A 12,336-nucleotide genomic window follows, 5' to 3' on the forward strand; every position below is an offset into this window, starting at 1 on the left:
TGAAAAGTTAAAGAAAAATTCTTTCATTGTTTTACAATCCCTCCTCCCAGGTCCACTCCACTATGCAGAATAACTTCCCTGTTAGAACTTTTAAGTGTGACTGTTAGTATGCCATCAATTTCCAGGGCCTTATATTTTGCCAGTACCTTTAGTGCAGCTTAGACTTCACCCTTCATTACCACTGGTTCTTGTTCAGGTGCTACTTCCTGAAATTTTTCAGTGTCAGCTAATTCTTGGTAAAGTGACTCTGTGTATCCCATCTTCTTTTGATGCTTCCTGAATCATTCAACATTTTGCCCACAGCAATAAAAAAAAAATAAAAAAAATATTCTGCCCATAACATCTTTCAGTGTTAGAACTTGAGACTTGAATTTGGTTTTTGATTCTTTCAGCTTGAGAAATGCAGAGCAAGTTCTTCCCCTTTTATTCTCTGTCCCCCACCTGTTTCACTTAATTGTACTCATGCAAAATCTGTACCTAGATCAAGAAGCTGTTGTCTGCATTAGGTATCTGTATAATGCCTGCCTCATAAGATGAGTTGAGGTTTCCCTCTTAAGTTGAGATCTTCTTTTCCTTTTCGAAAGAGATAAAGTATTATTATCCATCCTTACTACTGGGCTGATGGACATCATGATAGATGGAGAAAAGATTGAAGTTGTCAGAACATCATCTTACTTGGGCAGTTAACACCCTTGGTACCAGCAGTCAATAAATCAAAAGACATGTTGCATTGGAGAAATCTGTCAGGGACCTCACTAAAGTTCTGAAGACCAATGTGTGCCTGATACAAGCCATGACTTTTCAGTTACTTCCTATGCCTCCGAAAGTTGGACAGTGATCAAAAAGATTGAAGAAGAATTGATGCCTTTGAATTGTGGCATTGGTGAATAGTGTTGGGTATTCCATGAACTGCCACAAGAACAAATCTTTCTAGAAGGAAGCACAACCAGAGTGCTCCGTACAGGCAGGGATGGTGAAATTGTCTTTCATTTACTTTGAACATATTTTCAGGAAAAACCAGTCCTTAGAGAGAGACGTGATGCCAGGAAAGATCATAGATGACTTTGATGATACCTAATAACAAGAACAACGGAATCAGCTATACTGTCTCCAGTTTTATTTCTGATTTTAGAGATTGTTGGTTTGTTTTTCATTTTCTCTGTTCTGTAAGTGCTGATGTCAGATTAATTTTGACTGAAAGCCGAGGCTACCAGAAAGATGTTTATTTATGCTTTATTGACTGTGTGGAAGCATTTGACTCTGTGTATCATAGCAAATTATGGATAATGTTGAGATGAATGGGAATCCCAGAAGACTTAATGCTGCTCATGAGAAGCTTTTATATATATATCATGAAGCAGTTGTGTGACAGAACCAGGGAAGACTTCATGGTTTAAAATCAGGAAAGGTGTATGTCTGGATTGCATCCTTTCTCCATACCTAGTCAGTCTGCCTGCTAAGCAAATAAGTTGAGAAGCTGGACTCTATGAAAAAGAATCGGCATCAGGATTGGAGGAAGACTCATCAACACCCTGCATTATGCAGATGACACACTGTTGCTTAAAAAGTGAAGAGGACTTGAGCAATGTTGCAGAAATCAAAGATTATAGCTAAACATCAAGAAAGCAAAAATCTGCACCACTGGACAATAAGCAACATCGATGGTTTTGTTGTTAGGTGCTGTTGAGTTGAGTATGACTCTTTGGGACCACCTGAACAACAGATCTGAACCCTGTTCTATCCTGTGCCATCTTCACACTTCTGTACACACGAGAGCCCATTTTCACAGTCACTGTGTCAGTCTACCTGGTTGAAGGTCTTCCTCTCTTTCACCAATACTCGATCTTTCCAAGCATAATGTCCCTCTCCAAGGAATAGCCCCCTCTCCTAGCAAAATGTCTGAAGTATGTGCGGTGAAGCCTTGCCTCCAAAGAGCAGTCCTGCTGCACCCTCTCCAATACATAAATCTTCGTTATTTTGGTAGCCCATGGAGAAAAGGAAGTTGCCAACAACTTCATTTTACTTGGATCCATGATCAACACCCAAACTAGCAGTGGCCAAGAAATAAAAAAGAAATACTGGATTGGGAGAATAGGCTATCAGGCACCTCTCCAAGGATGCAGGGAGACTGGAACGCTCTTGCCCTGCTGGTGGGATTGTAAAATGGCACTACTGTTCTGGCAAGCAGTTTGGGTTCAGGTCTTTTGTTCATAGGGTGACTGTGAGTCATATTCAGTCTGACAACACTTAACCACTGCTAGGTGAGACTAGTGTTATTATATTTTGGAGGAACATTTTTCTACTTTGTATATCACTCTTTGCCAATTTGCTGTACTGAGGAAATCTGGATTTACTGTGATGCTGTACCATTGGGGTGTTATTGGAGTTTCAAATGCCATGATGGTTTCCCAGTGTGGACAGTGATTGATTGAGCTCCAAGTTGTAAAACAGGTTTTGAAGCAAGAGTGGTATCCACTTCCTAAACCACATGTCTTTGGAAACTCTATGAACTTGGAGAAATGATGACGAATATAGAAAAGCATTAAGTCTTATGTTCATGGAGTCGCTATGAGTCATGCTTGACTCAGTGGCAATCAACAACATCCACAACAACAAAGAACATTATGCCGAGTGAAACAACTCGTAAGGATGAATATTGCACAAGACCATTATTGTGAAAATAGAAGGATAACTTAGCAAGATGTGCATAAACAATAGGGGAGGGAGAAAGGTGAAGGAGGCAGGAAAAGGGGAAGGAGGATATCACTAGAAAAGGAGAGTTTAGTGGGTGCATGGAGGAGCGAAGGAATAAGAAAGATTCAATGGGGACTTGAAAAGGTGGGGTGATAATAGGCATAAATAATTAGTAATTATTAAACAGGTAATGTATATGGATAATTGTATAAAACACCATGTATATGAATTGAACACAATGGAAATGAAAGATTATATAAAATAAAATGTACATACATGTAACATAGTATGTATTATATGCAAACCAATAAAAATATGTGCCAAAAAAGAGACCTCTCCAAAGTCCTAAAGAGCAAGGGTGCCAGTTTAAAGACTAAGGTGTGCCTGATACAAGCCATGATTTTATTTTTCCAGTTGCTTTTCAGGCATCTGAAAGTTGTACAATGACAGAATTAATTTCATTAAATTGTGGTGTTAGAGAAGATTATTGACTATTTCGTCCAGTAAACAAGTCTGTTTTGAGGAAGTGTAGCCAGGGTGTTCCAGAGGCAAGGATGGTGAAACCTGATCTTACATACTTTGGGCATTTTGTCAGGAGGGGCCAGTCCTTGGAGGTGGAGGGCTGGGGGTGGATGTATAACATATGGGAAAAGTGGTGGGTCAGAAAAAAAAAGACCCTCCACAAGATGAATTGGCACAGTGACTTGTGACAACGGGCTTGAGAATATCGGAGATTGTGAGGAGCTTTAGCAGGGGACTAGGTCCAGATGTTCTTAGGGTTACTGTGAATCATAATTGACTAGATAATACCTAACAACAACAGCGGTAGATACCTGTTTTTCCTTTTCCGCAGTAATCATCTTCTGGCTTCACTGGTTTTGCTGTTTTTCTGTTCTGGTAGCTTTGAGCTTAGTTTTTCCTTTTTCCCCCCCAGTCTTTAATGGGGTTGTTGATTTGGTTCTTGATTATGGAGAAAGGGTATAATCCTAATTTTATTAAATCATGCATTGTTCTCTTTGGACAGCTGCTTCTTGGTCTATGTATAGCTTTCACATAAGTACAATTAAGTCATTTTTCTCAGTATTGTCCATAATATGAAACCATAGATTCCACTAATTCTGATTATTCCTGGTTTTGCTCTGAGGGGTATGAGTTTGCCGCTACTTACTCTCTTCCATCTTGCCCCAATTTTAGAAAAAATTTTTTTTTAAAAAGCCCAACAGAAGTAGGGAGCTCTGGTGGCCTAGTGGCAAGAAGCTGTACTGCAATTCCAGAGGCATGCGGTTCAAATCCACCAGATGCTCTGCTGGAGAAGGAGGGATAATTTCCTCCTATACCACTCAGGTCCGATTTGACAGTACACACACACACACACACACACATTTTAAAAAAAGAATATAAGTAGTAGAACATGCATCATTTTCAATATGAACAGTGACATAAATGTCAACAGCACAGCTTCTCTCAACCATTTTTTTCCTAAGTTATTCCTGCTCCATTCGCATATACCTTCCCCTTCTCTATGATTCACGGGAGAAAGATGAGCACTTTCCTTCCTCTGAAAACCTGCTAGAGGGTCAGCCATGGGTGGGTTCCGACTTGCTGATCCACACCAACAATATAGTATTTACAGAGAGGGTAGGTAGCCTGGATTTTTCCCTTTGCAATGGCTGATGGCTTTATATTGCCAACCTTTTCATTAACAGTCCAACACTTAACATTTGTGCCTCCAGTCTCTCGATTAATGGGCTAGCTGTCTTGGGGGGGGGTGTCACAAACGTTTTGTGTTCTCCTCACAGAATATTTAAAAAACATTTGCAATTATAGAACTATGCTTAGAAGAAAAAGTATAAGAGAATTAAGCTATAGAATATTTTTATAACTTTAGGATGGGAAAAGCTTCGGTAATCTTACATGAAAGCCAGAAACTAAATTAGAAAGGACTGATAGATTTTAGTTAAGAAATAAAAAAACCCCCAAGGTTTCTGCATGATTAAAGACAAAAATGTTAAAAGACAACACACTGAAAGGAAATATTTGTAATATGTGTATCAGACAATAGACTAATGCACACAAAGGATTAAAAGCAGCTCTAAGTTAGAAATGAATAGAGAAACTGAAGAGAAAAAATCAGAAAAAAGATATAAACTGGCAGTTTTTAGAAAAATAAATACAAAGGACCAGTGGACATTTGAAACATTGCTCAATTTCACTAATGATCAGAAAAATATGAATTAGACCAATAACCTGCCATTTTTCAATTAATAGAGTGGCAGTAATGAAAACCCAGGGGGATACAGAATTATTCTCAGTCTTTATTGTTGGGGGTGGAAATGGCTCCAGTTTTTTTGGTGTGTGTCTTGTTTTTGTTTGGGATGTTTTTATGCTCCAGTATTTTGGAGAACAAATCGGAAATATTTCTCAATATTTTAGTTGCACATAGGTTTGTTTATGTTTTTTTTTTCTTTTACTCAGTAGTGGCGCTTCTAGGAATCTATCTTTAACACTTTTCAGTGTGCCTTACGATTCATATACAAGCATGCTTCTTGAACATTATTTGTAAAAGTATTAAAATGGGAATACAGCATAATGTTAATCACATACTCACTCCCATTGTGTCTGGAACTGATTCATAAGGGGTTTTCAGAGGCTGTAAATTGCATGGGAAGAGATAGTCTGTTTTTCTCTTGAGGAACAGCTGGTGAATTCAAACCACTTACCTCAAGAAGTTGTCCAATGGGGCAAAGGTACACTGCATGCTTTAAAATTAGGAAGGAGTGGATCAGGGCTGTATCCTTTCTTCATACCTATTCAGTCTGTATGCTGAGCAAAGAATTTATGAGGCTGGACACTATGAAGAGGACTGAGGCATCAGGGTTGAACAAAGACTCATCAACATGCATTATGCAGATGATACAACCTTGCTTGCTGAAAGTGAGGAGGTCTTGAAATACTTGCTATGGAAGACCAGAGACTTTGGTATAGATTGCATCTTAACATCAAGAAAACAAAGATTCTCACCACAGGACCAACGGTCAACATTACGAAAGATGGAGAGAGAATTGCAGCTGTCAATGATTTCATCTTACTTCAACAGTCAATTCCTGTGGTACCACTAGTCAGGAAGTCAGGAGATGTATTTCACTGAGCAAGTCTGCTCTCAGACACCTCCCTAAAATGCTGACGAGCAATGATGGTAGTTTGAAGACTAAGGTGCATCTTAATCAGGACAGTGTCTTCTCAGTTACCTGTTACACATCAGAGAGCTAGACAATGAGTAAGGATGATAAAAGAATTGATGCCCTTGAGTTGTGCTGTTGGAGAAGAGTGCTGAAGATCACATGGACTGCCAAAAGAACAAACAGATAAGTGTTGGGGAAAAGTGCAGCCAGAGTGCTCCTTGGAGGCAAAGATGACAAAGCTTCATCTTTCATACTTTGGACATGTAGCTAGGCAAAGCCATTCTATGGAAAGGGACATCATGCTTGCAAAGATAGAGGGTCAGCAAAGGAGAGAAAGACCCCTAATGACATGAACTGATGTGGTAACTGCAGCAATGGGCTCTAGTGTGTCAGAGGTGATGAAGACGGCACGGGATAACACAGGGTTCCAATTGGTTGTTCATAGGGTCGCTATGAATTGTACTCAACTCGACAGCACCTGACAGTACCCACCTTTGTATTGGCAGTGCAAGTTGTTATCCACAAGTTTACCAGAACCATACTAGGAGAATGAGCAAATAAATACGGTATCATATCCTAGAATCAAATGAACTTCATAAAAAGAAGATGAGTCTACTGGGAATTTACCCTAAAGAAACCATAACCGCCACCCAAGCAGATATATGCACATCTACATTTTTTTGTGGCTTTGTTCACAGTAGCAAAGATCTGGAAACAACCCAAGGGCCCATCAGCAAACGAATGGATAAAGAAACTCTGATAATACTCACACAATGGAATATTATGCAGCATTGAAAACAAGGAACTCATAAAATATTATGCAAAGTGGATGACCTTGGAGGACATTATGCTGAGTGAAATATCTCAGTCACAAAAGGACAAATATTGCATAGGGCCACTGTTATAAAATGGGACTGACATCGGGGTTGAGGGAAGACAGAGAAGGAGGGGAGGAATGATGTATATTGCATTGAAACAGATGAGGGAGAGAACTGTTTAAAAGGGATATATGATTGGGTATTATTGTCATTACAGAAATCCGAATGAAGGCTGCACAGTGGAGTGGACTTGGGGGGAGGGATTGTGTAACAATGAAAGAGTTTTTCTTTTACTTTTCAAGGAGAAGAGTGAATTGGGGGGAGGGGATAGGATGAGAAAAGTGCAACAATGAATGACTGGAAACCCTATGTCTCTGTAAACTTTCATGAAAATTAATTAAAAAAAAAAGATGGATCTATCTGAACCTGTCTGATAAGGTTTCCATGGTACGTTGTTAGTGAAAAAAGTAGCCTAATAACAAAAGTGTTGGGATAAGCATCTGTGTAAGAAAGACAAGCCAAGAGTGTGTCAGTGTGCCTTACACCAGGGAGAGGAAAATGGGATAGGAGAGGATCAGAGTGAACTGGGCAGAGGGGAGACTGCTGTAGTGAGGAAATGGAAAATGCAAATTTTTCAAAAAATGTTTTGTTTTTCTTGTTAATGTCGATACACAGTAGAACATACACCAATTCAAGTTTCTGCAAGCACAGCTTAATGAATATTCTTCAGATTGCACCCACTCTCACCCTCCTTTTTTAAATTGTTCCGCCTCATTTAATGGAAACTCTTAAATTTCTGCTCCCTAAATTCCCCATCTAATCCTTCAAGTTATTTTTGTCAGTTTGACCCCACGTGGAATCATGTTAAAAAAGCACACTCTTCAAGGCAGATGGTTATTATTAGTTAATAAAATTATTGTAGAGTTTTAAGAAGAGTTTTTAGGGGATATTTGTGACTTAAGATTTAAAAATGTATTTTAAGGAAGTTGTTTCAGAGTTTCATTCAGTCTCTGTGGGTCCAGAAATTTTGCATTTCATGAGAATTTGAAATTCTGGTTAGTGTTTTCTCCTTTTTGAGTCGAATTCTTCTATAGAATCTTCCATTAAAATGTTCAGTAATAGTGGTGCTATGTGTTATCAAGTCAGAATTGACCCATAGCTGGTCCTCTAGTGGGTTTTCAGAGGCAGTAAATCACAGGGGAAGAGGCTGCCTGCCTTTCTTCTCTGGAGAAGCTGGTGGATTCGAACTGCCTGCCTTTTTCACTGCAGCTCCTTTTCACTAAGCCATGAGAGTAGCCAACCGCTACTGAGTTCTGCTCATTTCAGAGCAAAGAGAGAGAGTTGTTCTTAGAGTCAGTTGACTCTACGTTCCCTTTCCTGCTTGTCCTCCTGACTCTCTCCTTCTCCTGTGGCTTCAAAGAAGACAGAAATATTTTGAAAGTGATACAAAATGTTATCAGAGTTTTTGAATTCTAAAAAGCCCCAAAGGTTGAATGTTCACTAAACTGTCTTTCTTTTTCAGGTGCAGCCACAATGTACACAAGATATAAGATCGTGGAGAAGCAAAATGAGACTTGCTATTACAGCACGCCTGTGTTTAACTTGGTGTCCCTGGTGCTGGGATTGGTGGGCTGCATCGGGATGGGCATTGTAGCTAATTTTCAGGTATGATGGCAAGCATTTTAGATTATTGGGGTGATTGAGTATTTCTTTCTAGGGTGAGAGGCAGATATACAGGAAGTAAAAGAGCTCAGAAGTGATAAGGGAAATCATTGCTGGCTAAAGGACTTTCTTTTCATTTAATGCTTGGGGGGGGAAAAGACAAAACACAACCCCAAACCCAAAATTTAACAAGGGGAGCACTGGTGGCCTGGTGAGTAGGGAGTTGCACTGCCAACCCAAGGGACACAGTTCAAATCCACCAGCTGCTCCTCAGGAGAAATGTGGGCAGTCTCATCTGACTTACAGCTTTACTTATATCTTATTGGGAGCTCAGGTGGCCTAGTGGCTGCAGTCTTGAAGATACGCAGTTCGATACCACCAGCTGCTCAGCGGGAGAAGCATGGGCAGTCTCCTTCCGTGGGATTAACTGCCTCTGAAAACCCACTGGAGGGTCAGCTGTGGGTCAGTTCTGACTCTATGGTACACAGAAACAACGGTGTCTTATTAAAATTGTTGATAAGTTTATAAATATTGGAAAACCAGTCCTGCCTGGCACGTTGGAGAGATGAGGGAGTGATGTTTTCAGTCGTGAGTAAGATTGAGTGTGCTCCGTGATCCAGTCTCTCCCGTGCCCTGGGATTTTGTCTGTGTGATTTGACATGTTGAGAGAGCTGCCCCTGTCATGACTTTGCTGAGCACGGAAATAGATGTGTCCGTCTGTGAGTCTCAGGTTGCCTGAGAACATGTTGAGAGTATGTGGAATCACATGTGGGTGCAAACGTGTGTGTTGTATGAGAGCGTGTGTTAGCATGCGTATCAGAGTGTGGCAGAGCGTGTCGGGATGTTAGAGGTGTGCTGGTGCCTCGTATGTTGTGTGCATTAGCGTCTGTGTGAGTACGTATGTAGAGATTCTTCTGTGTGAGCCGCTGGTACCTAGTTTGGAGAACAGCGGTCTGCTCTCTGCCTTCTGCAGGTGAGTGTGTGGGGCTGAGAGGACCTGCTGAAAGGCACTCAGTGAATGAGCTGCAGAGTCCCACTGGGCTCCACTTGGGGGAGCTGACTTGTGTGACCTTCCCTGTGGAGATGCTCCGTATCCTCTTACTGAGTCATGTGTTTGGGGGAGGGAAAATCCCTCATCATTCGACTTTCTGAGTTCCTCCTGTTCATCTCTGGGTTTTTATCAGGAAGCCATGCCACCTATTTGTCTCTGGAGACAGTGCTTTAAATTTAAAAGCTGTTTAATCCCTGTATTTCAAATGGTGCCCCTGTGGCCTAGTCTCTTGGGAGTTGCACTTCTGACCCAAAGCCTGCACAACTCTGGTGGTTCAAATCCACCAGCAGCTCTGAGAGAAAGTTACAATCTCTTCCCTCAGAAACCTGGTGGAGCACCATCTAGGAGCCAGTCCTGACTCAATCCAGTGGCAAATAGTTTGAGGGATTTATTTATTTTTATTTTTTTTTTGGTATTTCAAACTAGTACGAATTATTCTCATACCTGCCTCAGAGGACTGTTGACAGAGTCAGGGAGGTTAGGTGAAGGACTCACACTCTGTGCTTGAAGCCAGCCATCACGGACAGCTCCTCATGAGCAGCTAAAGTGACTGCAGGCCTTTCTGCCCACTTCTGTTGTCTATAGGAATCCTTGTGTGGTGGACACATTTAACTATCCAGGCTGCTGATCAAAAGCTTGGACGTTGTTTCCCCCTAGGTGCCTTGGATATAAGCTCTGACAGTGGACTGAAAACAGTACCGTTTTTGGAGCACAACTCTGGACCACAGTTTTACTCTGTCCTCCAGATTTGCACGCAGCATGACTACATCAGAACTGCCTTCACAGCAGCTGGTTTATGGTCTCTATGTGAGGGAGTCGAATGGCATTGACTCCTGCAGGAACTGGGCTTCTGGCCTGAGGACCCCTTTAACTGTCTTCCTGACAGATGTGGGGCTCCCTTATGTGTTCCTTTTTTTCCCAGGAAGGGACCTATCTCCTCCTCTGCATAGCTGACTGCTCAGGTCACAGCCGCACATGCAGCAGCAGTGTGGGGGCTGCCCCCCCAGAACTGGCCGGGGAGGACTAACCTCAGTCCATCCTCCCACGTCAGAGGGTCCTGTCTGACTTGAATCACGAGGAACCTCCTACAGTCTGAGGGTTTATGAGGCTGTAAATATTTACAAGAGGAGACCGTCCATCTTTCTCAGAGCAGCTGGCGGATTTAAACCAGCTACTTGTCAACCTTCTGCTTAGCATCGCAACACATTACGCACGGCACCGCCACTGCCGGGGCTGCTTGCCATCTGTCTGTGGGAGGTGCCTTGTGAAGTGCAGTGTTTACAGAGTGGGGAGGGAAGGAGTCCTTCATTATATTACACAATGTCGTCTTCAGAACCACCTGCTCAAAACACCCTTGCGCATGAGAGACCCTGAGGATGACACAGGACAGGGCCAGGTTCCCGTCTGTTGGTCATAGAGTCGCTACGAGCTGTCATCAGCTTGAGGATACATGACAGCGACAACTCACAAAACTCAGAAACCATTTGCCAACAAGCTGGTTGTAAAAGGAAATCAGTTGTGGGTTCTGTTGACCTACATTTGTCCTAATAGAACTTAACGCTCCCTGGGGTTCTCAGTGGCTCGTTTTTCAACAGTAGAGTAGATCACCAGGCCTTTCTTCTGAGGTACCTATAAGTGGAATAGAAACAACAGATGTTTGGTTAACAGCCACACAGGTTAACCCAGGGACTCTGAACCACATGCAGGGCAGGGATGTTCTGTCAGATCTCAGGGTCAACTAGCCAGCTTTAGTTTGTGGTCATTCTAAAAGTGGTGGTTAAGACCCCTGGAGACTAGACGGTGAGTTATACTTTGGAGAGGAAGGGAAGGCAAAGGAGAGGAAACCCTCAAACAGGTGGATTGACAGTGACCGCAGCAGTGGGCTTGAGTGTGTCAGAGATTGTGAGGATGGCACAGGACAGGACAAGGTTCAGATCTGGTGCTCAGGGGTCACTGTGAGTCAGACCCCTAACAACGACATCACATCACTGTCCCTCAGGGAAAGGGCAGAGGAATCCAGGGAAGGCATCTCCTCAGCTGTGTTTGCTTCTGGCTCCATTTCACTTTCCCGATCTTTATTATTTCACTCTGAGGAAACAGGACAGAGACCTGAGAGCTGCAGGCCCTGGTGACATGAGAGCTGTATCACAGCATAGAGGAACCCTGGCAGCGTAGTGGTTAAACACTTGCTTGCTAACCAAATGGTCTGAAGTTGGAATCCACCAGCATCTTCATGGGAGAAAGAGGTGGCAGTCTGCGTGCCTGAAGATGACAGCCTTGGCACCCCCGTGGGGCTCTTCGGCTCTGTCCTGTAAGGTTCCTGTTAGTTGCACTCAGCTCACAGTATGTTGTTGTTGTTAGGTGCCTTTGAGTTGACTGCAGTTCATAGTGACCCAGTGATAACAGGTCTGAACCCTGACCTACCTGCTCCGTCCTTACCACCTCCACTTACGCTCAAGCCCACTGTTTAGTCACTGTGCCAGTCTGTCTTGTTGAGGGTCTTCCTCTCTTTCTCTGACCCCTTGCTTTTCCCATTATGATATCTTTTTCTTAGAACTGCCCCCTCACTTGCCCAAAGTATGTAATACAGATTCATCATCTTTGCCTCTAAGGAGAACCTTGATTGTACTTCGTCCGAGACAGACTTGTTCTTTTACAGTCCATGGGATAGTCAGTACTCTTCTTCATAACCACCCACAATTCAAAGGCTAAATTGTTGTTGTTATGTGCTTTCGAGTCGCTTGCGACTCATAGCGACCCTATGTACAACAGCCCTAAACTCTGCTCTGTCCTCTGCCAGTCGCACTGTCTCCTACACGCCCATCCCAATTACCCCAGTCACTGAATCAATCCACCTCATAGAGGACCTTCCCCTCCTGCGCTGTCCCTCCACCCTCCCAAGCATGATGTCCCTCTCCAAGGACCGGTC

The 12,336-nt window shown here is 42.6% G+C and overlaps 1 protein-coding gene across 1 annotated transcript in view; it reads left to right on the forward strand.

Moving 5' to 3' along the window:
* DRAM1 (DNA-damage regulated autophagy modulator 1) overlaps nt 1-12,336 on the forward strand; it is an 84,963-nt gene that overhangs the window by 47,440 nt on the left and 25,187 nt on the right. Inside the window, 1 exon segment of the mRNA XM_006888539.1 lies at nt 8,157-8,359. Coding sequence (XP_006888601.1) covers nt 8,157-8,359 — 203 coding nt within the window.

The sequence above is a fragment of the Elephantulus edwardii genome, unplaced genomic scaffold, assembly GCF_000299155.1.
Source record: "Elephantulus edwardii isolate Elephantulus edwardi_28Jun2011 unplaced genomic scaffold, EleEdw1.0 scaffold00068, whole genome shotgun sequence".
NCBI lineage: Eukaryota > Metazoa > Chordata > Mammalia > Macroscelidea > Macroscelididae > Elephantulus > Elephantulus edwardii.